The 9,308-nt window shown below is 65.8% G+C and overlaps 1 protein-coding gene across 1 annotated transcript in view; it reads left to right on the top strand.

Annotated features, from left to right (window-relative positions):
• The first annotated feature begins 376 nt into the window (after window positions 1–376).
• LOC138100301 (V-type proton ATPase subunit S1-like) overlaps window positions 377–9,308 on the top strand; it is a 9,046-nt gene continuing 114 nt past the window's right edge. Inside the window, exons 1-6 of the mRNA XM_068998113.1 lie at window positions 377–508; window positions 1,636–1,759; window positions 4,866–4,940; window positions 6,445–6,653; window positions 8,108–8,148; window positions 9,174–9,187. Coding sequence (XP_068854214.1) covers window positions 402–508; window positions 1,636–1,759; window positions 4,866–4,940; window positions 6,445–6,653; window positions 8,108–8,148; window positions 9,174–9,187 — 570 coding nt within the window. The 5' untranslated portion in view covers window positions 377–401. The remainder of the gene's footprint in view (window positions 509–1,635; window positions 1,760–4,865; window positions 4,941–6,444; window positions 6,654–8,107; window positions 8,149–9,173; window positions 9,188–9,308) is intronic.

Below are 9,308 nucleotides of genomic sequence, written 5' to 3'. Positions count from 1 at the left end.
CTCGCGGCGGGATGGGGGCGTGTCCAAAGCGAAGGGGGCGTGACCACAACGGAAGGGGCGTGTCCATTACAAAAGGGGGCGTGTCCATCACGAAAACGGGCGCGGTCACAGCTGAGGGGGCGTGGCCTCAAAGGGGGCGTGACCACAACGAGAAGGGGCGTGGCCACAGAGGGCGTGACCACAGCAAAGGGGGCGTGGCCACAGCGAGGGGGCGTGGTCACAGGGAGGGGCGTGGCCACGGAGGGGCATGGTCACAACGGGGAGGGGCGTGGCCACAGAGGGGCGTGGCCACAACAGGGAGGGGCGTGGCCACAGAGGGGGCGTGGTCACGCCTCCCTCACGCCCCCTACGTCCCCTCACGTGACCTGGGCCGAGGGGGCGCGGCCTCGCGGGCAGCCAAGATGGCGGCGGCGCTGTGGGCGCTGCTCGCGGCCCTCGCCGGGGTCGCGCCGGGCCCGGGGCCCGCGGGGGCCTCGCAGGTCCCGCTGCTCGTCTGGTCCACGGAGCGGTGCGGAACGGGGCGGGGGGAGGGGCCTGGCCGGGGTTTTGGGGGGGCTCTGAGGGGGTTTGGGGGCGCGGAGAGGCCTCGGAGGGTCCTGAGGGGGGGGTTTTGGGGGGGGTTCGTGGCGGCTCTGAGGCCTCTTGGGGGTGGTTGGGGGGCGCGGAGGGGGCTCGGGGGGGTCTTTTGGGGGGGTTGAGGGGCTTTGGGGGGAGCTCGGGGCGTTTTTGGGGGAGATCTGAGGGGGCTGCGGGGTTTTGGGGGCGCTCAGGGCTCTTGGGGGGGGCTGAGGGGCTTTTGGAGGGGCTCGGGGGGGGTCTCGGGGGGGCTTGGGGGGGCTCTTAAGGGATTTGGAGGGGGTTTGGGGGCCCTTGGGTGGCTTTTGGGGCGCTTTGGGGTGGTTTAGGGGGTCCCCGGGTGATATTTGGGGTCCCCCAGGTGCTATTTTGGGGGGACCCCGGATGACATTTGGGGGTCCCCCGTGATATTTTGGGGGTCCCCGGGTGCTATTTTGGTGCCCTGGGTGTTACTTGGGGGACCCCGGTGCGATTTTGGGGGACCCCGGTGCGATTTTGGGGCCCCCGGGTGCTATTTTGGGGCCCCCGGGTGCTATTTTGGGGGTCCCGGGTGCGATATTGGGGTCCCGGCTCTTATTTTGGGGGTCCCCGGGTGCTATTTTGGGGCCCTGGGTGTTACTTGGGGTCCCGGGTGCGATTTTGGGGGTCCCGGCTCTTATTTTGGGTGTCTCAGGTGATATTTGGGGTTCCCGGGTGCGATTTTGGGGGTCCTGGGTGCTATTTTGGGGGTCCCGGGTGCTGTTTTGAGGTCGGGGATGATATTTTGGGGGCCCCCGGGTGCTATTTTGGGGGTCCCGGGTGCGATATTGGGGTCCCGGCTCTTATTTTGGGGGTCCCCGGGTGCTATTTTGGGGGTCCCCGGGTGCTATTTTGGGGGTCCCGGGTGATATTTGGGGCTCCCGGGTGCGATTTTGGGGGTCCCGGCTCTTATTTTGGGGGTCCCGGGTGCTGTTTTGAGGTCGGGGATGATATTTTGGGGGTCCCCGGTGACATTTTGGGGGTCCCCGTTGATATTTTGGGGGTCCCCGGATGACATTTTGGGGTCCCTGCCCCCCCCAGGGCGCTGTGGCCCCCCCTGGACGCCCCCGGGGGCCGGGTGCTGGCGCAGGAGGAGCTGCAGCAGCTGCTGGAGCCGGGGCTGCGCCGGGGCCCGCGCACGGTGCTGCTGTTCCTGCAGGACCAGGTGGGACCCCAAAACCCCCAAAATCCCCCCAAAAACCCACCCAGAGCCCCCCCAAACCGCCCAAACCCCCCCACGGTGCTGCTGTTCCTGCAGGACCAGGTGGGACCCCCAAAAACCCAAAAATCCCCCCCAAAATCCCCCCACGGTGCTGCTGTTCCTGCAGGACCAGGTGGGACCCCAAAACCCCCAAAATCCCCCCAAAAACCCACCCAGAGCCCCCCCAAACCGCCCAAACCCCCCCCCGGTGCTGCTGTTCCTGCAGGACCAGGTGGGACCCCAAAACCCCCAAAATCCCCCCAAAAACCCACCCAGAGCCCCCCCAAACCGCCCAAACCCCCCCCCGGTGCTGCTGTTCCTGCAGGACCAGGTGGGACCCCAAAACCCCAAAAATCCCCCCAAAAACCCCCCCAAAACCCCCCCACGGTGCTGCTGTTCCTGCAGGACCAGGTGGGACCCCAAAACCCCAAAAAATCCCCCCCAAAATCCCCCCAAAAACCCCCCCACGGTGCTGCTGTTCCTGCAGGACCAGGTGGGACCCCAAAAACCCCAAAATCCCCCCAAAAACCCACCCAGAGCCCCCCCACGGTGCTGCTGTTCCTGCAGGACCAGGTGGGACCCCAAAAACCCCAAAAATCCCCCCAAAATCCCCCCCCAGTGCTGCTGTTCCTGCAGGACCAGGTGGGACCCCCAAAACCCCCAAAATCCCCCCAAAAACCCACCCAGGCCCCCCCAAACCGCCCAACCCCCCCCCAGTGCTGCTGTTCCTGCAGGACCAGGTGGGACCCCAAAAACCCCAAAATCCCCCCCAAAATCCCCCCAAAACCCCCCCACGGTGCTGCTGTTCCTGCAGGACCAGGTGGGACCCCAAAAACCCCAAAATCCCCCCAAAAACCCACCCAGAGCCCCCCCACGGTGCTGCTGTTCCTGCAGGACCAGGTGGGACCCCAAAAACCCCAAAATCCCCCCAAAAACCCACCCAGAGCCCCCCCACGGTGCTGCTGTTCCTGCAGGACCAGGTGGGACCCCAAAAACCCCAAAAATCCCCCCAAAATCCCCCCCCCAGTGCTGCTGTTCCTGCAGGACCAGGTGGGACCCCAAAAACCCAAAAATCCCCCCAAAAACCCACCCAGAGCCCCCCCAAACCCCCCCAACCCCCCCCCCGATTCTCCGGGCCCTCCCCCCCCAAAGGCCCCTGGAGGGACCCCTTCCCTTCCCCTCCCCCCCTCCCCAAATTCCCCTCCCCCCACCGAGGGGAGTCGGGCCCCTCCCCACCCCGGGGTTATGTGACCGTGAGGGGACGGCTCGCCCCTCCCCCACCCCGCGAAGCCCCTCCCCATCTGTCCCTCCCCCACCCTCTGAGGCCCCTCCCCCACCCTGTCTGCCCTTCCCCCACCCCATTGACACCTCCCCCACCCTCTGAGGCCCCTCCCCCACCCTGTCTGCCCCTCCCCCACCCCATTGACACCTCCCCCACCCTCTGAGGCCCCTCCCCCACCCTATCTGCCCCTCCCCCACCCCATTGACACCTCCCCCACCCTCTGGGGCCCCTCCCCCTCCCTATCTGCCCCTCCCCCACCTCGCGAGGCCCTTCCCCCACCCCGTGAGGGCCCCCCCATCTGCCCCTCCCCCCACCCCTCTCTGTCCTTCTCTCTCCCCATTGACCCCTCCCCATTTGCCCCTCCCCCCCCTCGACCCCTCCCCCGCCCCTCTCTGCCCTTCCTTGTCTGCCCCTCCCCCCTCCCCATCTGCCCCTCCCCCACCCTGCGAGGCCCCTCCCCCCCTTTGCCCTCCCAAATGCCAGTGGGGCCCCTCCCCATCTGCCCCTCCCCCCTCCCCATTGACCCCTCCCCCTCCCCATTAGCCCCTCCCCCACCCCATGTGCCCCTCCCCCTCCCCATTAGCCCCTCCCCCACCCCATGTGCCCCTCCCCCTCCTTATCTGCCCCTCCCCCTCCTTATCTGCCCCCTCCCTCTCCTTATCTGCCCCTCCCCCTCCCTATCTGCCCCTCCCCCACCCCATGAGGCCCCTCCCCCCCACTCTCTGCCCCTCCCCCCACACTCTCTGCCCCTCCCCATCTGCTCCTCCCCCTCCCCATTAACCCCTCCCCCTCCCTATCTGCCCCTCCCCCCACCCCATGAGGCCCCTCCCCACTCTGCCCCTCCCCCACACTCTCTGCCCCTCCCCATCTGCCCCTCCCCCACCCCATTGACCCCTCCCCCTCCCTTTTCTGCCCCTCCCCATCTGCCCCTCCCCCTCCCCATCTGCCCTTCCCCCTCCCCATGAAGCCCCTCCCCCCATCCTCTCTGCCCCTCCCCCTCCCCATTTGCCTCTTCCTTTTTGTCCCTCCCCCTCCCCATTGACCCCTCCCCATCTGCCCCTCCCCCACCCCATGAGGCCCCTCCCCCACCCTCTCTGCCCTTCCCCCTCCCCATCTGCTCCTCCTCCTCTCTCTCTGCCCCTCCCCTCTCCATCTCCCCATCCCCCACCCCATTGGCCCCTCCCCCACCCTACTGCCCCCTCCCTCTCTCTCTGCCCCTCCCCCTCCCCACTGACCCCTCTCCCTTTCTCTGCCCCTCCCCGCTGACCCCTCCCCCACCCCGTTGACCCCTCCCCCACCCCGTTGACCCCTCCCCCACCCCATTGGCCCCTCCCCCACCCTATTGACCCCTCCCCCACCCTATTGGCCCCTCCCCTTCCCCACTGACCCCTCCCCCTCTCTCTGCCCCTCCCCCTCCCCGTTGACCCCTCCCCCACCCCATTGACCCCTCCCCTTCCCCACTGACCCCTCCCCCCCCCTCTGCCCCCCTCCCCCTCTCTCTGACCCCTCCCCCTCTCTCTGCCCCTCCCCCACCCCGTTGACCCCTCCCCCACCCCGTTGACCCCTCCCCCACCCCATTGGCCCCTCCCCCACCCTATTGACCCCTCCCCCACCCTATTGGCCCCTCCCCTTCCCCACTGACCCCTCCCCCTCTCTCTGCCCCTCCCCCTCCCCGTTGACCCCTCCCCCACCCCATTGACCCCTCCCCTTCCCCACTGACCCCCTCCCCCCCCTCTGCCCCCCTCCCCCTCTCTCTGACCCCTCCCCCTCTCTCTGCCCCTCCCCCAGCTCAGCCTGGAGGATTTCACGGCTTTCGGGGGCGTTTTTGGGAACGAGGCCGATGGAGCCTTCCCCAACCTGCAGGTGGGGGAGGGGCGGGGGGGGGAGAGGGGTGGGGTGGGGTGGGGGAGGGGTCTGGGAGTGGGGGAGGGGGTGGGGGAGGGGCCCAGGGGGTGAGGGAGAGGATCTGGTGGAGGAGGGGATCTGGGGGGTGGGGGAGGGGCCCAGGGGGTGGGGGAGGGAGGAAGGGAGATTGGGGGGGTCCCGAGGGGGGTCCCGGGGATCATTTGGGGGGGGGGGGGGGTCTGGGGGTGGGGGAGGGGCCAATCAGGGCTATGGGGGGGATCTGGGGGGGGTCCCAGAGTGGGGGAGGGGTCCTGGGGGGGATTTGGGGGGGGCTGGGGGGCTCTGGGGGGCTCCAGAGGATTTTGGGGACCCCTCCCCCCCCCATGTCAGGGTGCTCTGGGGGGGGTTGGGGGGCTCAAGGGGGGGTTTGGGGGGGCTCAGGGGGGATTTTGGGGGGGCTCAAGGGGGGATTTTGGGGGGGCTCAAGGGGGGGTTTTGGGGGGGGCTCAAGGGGGGGTTTTGGGGGGCTCAGGGGGGGTTTTGGGGGTCCTGGGTGGTTTTAGGGCACCAGGGGCTCAGTTGGGGTTGGGGGGGGGGTCTGTGGATATTTGGGGTGATTTTGGGGCTTTTGGGGTGGTTTTGGGGGAATTTGGGGGCTTCTGGGGTGATTTTGAGTGGTTTGGGGTGGTTTTGGGGTGGTTTGGGGTGGGTTTTGGGGTGGTTTGGGGTGGTTTGGGGTGGGTTTTGGGGTGGTTTGGGGTGGTTTTGGGACTCCTGTTCTTCCAGGGTGCCCTGGGGTCAGCGCTGACCCTGCCCTCAGTGGGGTTTTGGGGCGGTTTTGGGGCGGTTTTGGATGATTTTGGGGCGATTTTGGGGCGGTTTTGGGATGATTTTGGGGTTTTTGGGGGTGGTTTTGGGATGATTTTGGGGTTTTTGGGGGTGGTTTTGGGATGATTTTGGGGTTTTTGGGATATTTTGTGAGCCCCTCTCTCCTGCAGGGTGCCCTGGGCTCCGCGGGGTCCGCGCTGACCCTGCCCTCAGTGGGGTTTTGGGGCGGTTTTGGGGCGGTTTTGGGGCGGTTTTGGGGCGGTTTTAGGGTTTTAGGGCAGTTTTGGGATGATTTTGGGGTTTTTGGGGTGTTTTCAGAGCCTCTCTCTCCTGCAGGGTGCCCTGCGGCTCTGCGGGGTCAGCGCTGGCCCTGCCCTCAGTGGGGTTTTGGGGCGGTTTTGGGGCGGTTTTGGGGCAGTTTTAGGGTTTTAGGGTTTTGGGGTGATTTTGGGGTTTTTGGGGTGGTTTTGGGGTGATTTTGGGGTTTTTGGGGTATTTTCTGAGCCCCTCTCTCCTGCAGGGTGCCCTGGGCTCCGCGGGGTCCGCCCTGGCCCTGCCCTCAGTGGGGTTTTGGGGCGGTTTTGGGATGATTTTGGGATGATTTTGGGGCGGTTTTAGGGTTTTAGGGTTTTGGGGCGGTTTTGGGGTGATTTTGGGGTTTTTGGGATATTTTGTGAGCCCCTCTCTCCTGCAGGGTGCCCTGGGCTCCGCGGGCTCCGCCCTGGCCCTGCCCTCGGTGGCCGGAGTGGCCGCGGCCGCGCTGCCGCTGACCCTGCAGAGGGCCCTGGGTGCCCCTCCCCCCCTGCGCCTGCCCGGGGGGGCCCTGGGGGGGCTGAGGCTGAACCGCTCCGAGCCCAGCCCCAACCCCGCCCTGCTGCTTGTGGGGCTGCCCCATAGCCGGAGGTGAGTGACCCCATAGACACCCCATAGAGACCCCATAGAGATCCTATAGAGACCCCAAACCCCCCCCTGCTGCTTGTGGGGCTGCCCCATAGCCGGAGGTGAGTGACCCCATAGGGACCCCATAGAGACCCTATAGAGACCTCATAGAGACCCTATAGAGACCCCAAACCCCGCCCTGCTGCTTGTGGGGCTGCCCCATAGCCGGAGGTGAGTGACCCCATAGAGACCCCCTAGGGACCCCATAAAGACCCCATAGAGACCCTATAGAGACCCTGTAGGGACCCCATAGAGACCCCATAGAGACCCCAACCCTGCCCTGCTGGTTGTGGGGCTGCCCCATAGCCAGAGGTGAGTGACCCCATAGAGACCCCATAGAGACCCCATAGAGACCCCATAGAGACCCCAAATCCCGCTCTGCTGCTTGTGGGGCTGCCCCATAGCAGAAGATGAGCGACCCCATAGAGACCCCATAGGGACCTCATAGGGACCCCAGAGAGACCCCATAGGGACCCCAGAGAGACCCCATAGGGACCCCATAGAGACTTTATAGGGACGCCATAGAGACCCCATAGGGACCCTATAGGGACCTTGTAGAGACCTCATCTCCGCCCTGCTGCTTGTGGGGCTGCCCCCATAGCCGGAGGTGAGTGACCCCATAGGGACCCCATAAAGACCCCATAGAGACCCTATAGCGACCCTATAGAAACCCCGTAGGGACCCCATAGGGATCCCCTAGGGACCCCTTAGAGACCCCATAGAGACCCCATAGAAACCCCATAGAGATCCCATCGAGATTCTATAGGGACCCCATAGAGACCCCATAGAGACCCCATAGAGACCCCATAGAGATCCCATAGAGATCCCATAGAGACCCCAACCCCGCCCTGCTGCTTGTGGGGCTGCCCCATAACAGAAGATGAGCGACCCCATAGAGACCCTGAAGAGACCCCATAGGGACCCTATAGGGACCCCATAGAGACCCCATAGAGACCTTATAGAGACTCATAGAGACCTTATAGGGACCCCATAGGGATTCTATAGCGACCCCACAGAGACCCCAACCCCGCCCTGCTGCTTGTGGGGCTGCCCCATAGCCAGAGGTGAGTAACCCCATAGAGACCCCATACAGATCCTATAGGGACCCCATAGAGACCCCAAACCCCGCTGTGCTGCTTGTGGGGCTGCCCCATAGCCAGAGGTGAGTGACCCCACAGAGACCCCACAGAGACCCCACAGAGACCCCATAGAGACCCCATAGGACCCCCCTGCCCCATAGGAACCCCCAGGGACCCCATAGAGCTCCCCTTCCTCATAGAGACCCCATAGGGCTCCCCTGCCCCATAGAGACCCCCCAGGGACCCCATAGAGACCCCATAGCACTCCCCTGCCCCATAGAGACCCCATCGGGCCCCCTGCCCCTCCCCCACCCCCCTGACTGTCCCCTCCCCCCCCAGCTCCGGCCTGCTGGGCCCCAAGGAGGCGCTGACCAGTAACGGTGAGGGACTGGGAGCACTGGGAGCACTGGGGGGGCTCTGGGGGGGCTCCAAGGGGCGGCTTTGGGGTCTCTGTGGGGCTGGGGGGGGCTCTGGGGGGGCACTTTGGGGTCTCTGTGGGGCTGGGAGGGCTCTGGGGGGCACTTTGGGGTCTGTGGGGCTGGGGGGGCTGGGGGGGGCACTTTGGGGTCTCTGTGGGGCTGGGGGGGCCTTTGGGGTCTCTGTGGGGCTGGGGGATCAGTGGGGTGGTTTTGGGGTCTCTGTGGGGCTGGGGGGATCAGTGGGGCAGCTTTGGGGTCTCTGTGGGGCTGGGGGATCAGTGGGGTGGTTTTGGGGTCTCTGTGGGGCTGGGGGAGCTCAGTGGGGCACTTTGGGGTCTCTGTGGGGCTGGGGGGATCAGTGGGGTGGTTTTGGGGTCTCTGTGGGGCTGGGGGAGCTCAGTGGGGCACTTTGGGGTCTCTGTGGGGCTGGGGGGATCAGTGGGGTGGTTTTGGGGTCTCTGTGGGGCTGGGGGGGCTCAGTGGGGGCACTTTGGGGTCTCTGTGGGGCTGGGGGGGCACTTTGGGGTCTCTGTGGGGCTGGGGGGGCTCTATGGGGGGGCCATTATAGGGTGGGGCCCTTAAGGGATCGGCAGAGCTGGGGCTGGGTTTGGGGTCAGTTTGGGGCCGTTTTTGGGGTGGATTTGGGGTTTTTGGGGTTTTACTTCGTGAACCTCTCCCAGGACGCAGAGCTGGGGGTGGGTTTGGGGGATTTTGGGGTCATTTTGGGGGGGTTTGGGGTCATTTTGGGGGATTTTGGGGCAGGTTTTGGGGTCTCAGTGTCCCTTTCAGACACGGTGTGGGGGGAGGTGTTGTAGGAGGAGCTGGGGCTGGGTTTGGGGTCAGTTTGGGGCCGTTTTTGGGGTGAATTTGGAGTTTTTGGGGTTTTTCTTTGTGACCCGCCCCCTACATGTGGTGCTGGGGGTGGGTTTGGGGTCAGTTTTTGGGGCCATTTTTGGGGTTTTTGGGGTCTCACTGTGCCCCCCCAGACGCGGTGCTGAGAGTGGGTTTGGGGTCAGTTTGGGGTCAGGGTTTGGGGCCGTTTTTGGGGATTTTGGGGCCTCACTGTGCCCCCCCCCCCCGATGTGGTGCTGGGGGTGGGTTTGGGGCCGTTTTTGGGGGTT

This window comes from Aphelocoma coerulescens, chromosome 31, assembly GCF_041296385.1.
Source record: "Aphelocoma coerulescens isolate FSJ_1873_10779 chromosome 31, UR_Acoe_1.0, whole genome shotgun sequence".
NCBI classification, from domain to species: Eukaryota; Metazoa; Chordata; class Aves; order Passeriformes; family Corvidae; genus Aphelocoma; species Aphelocoma coerulescens.
This window is presented reverse-complemented; position numbering and strand designations above follow the sequence as displayed.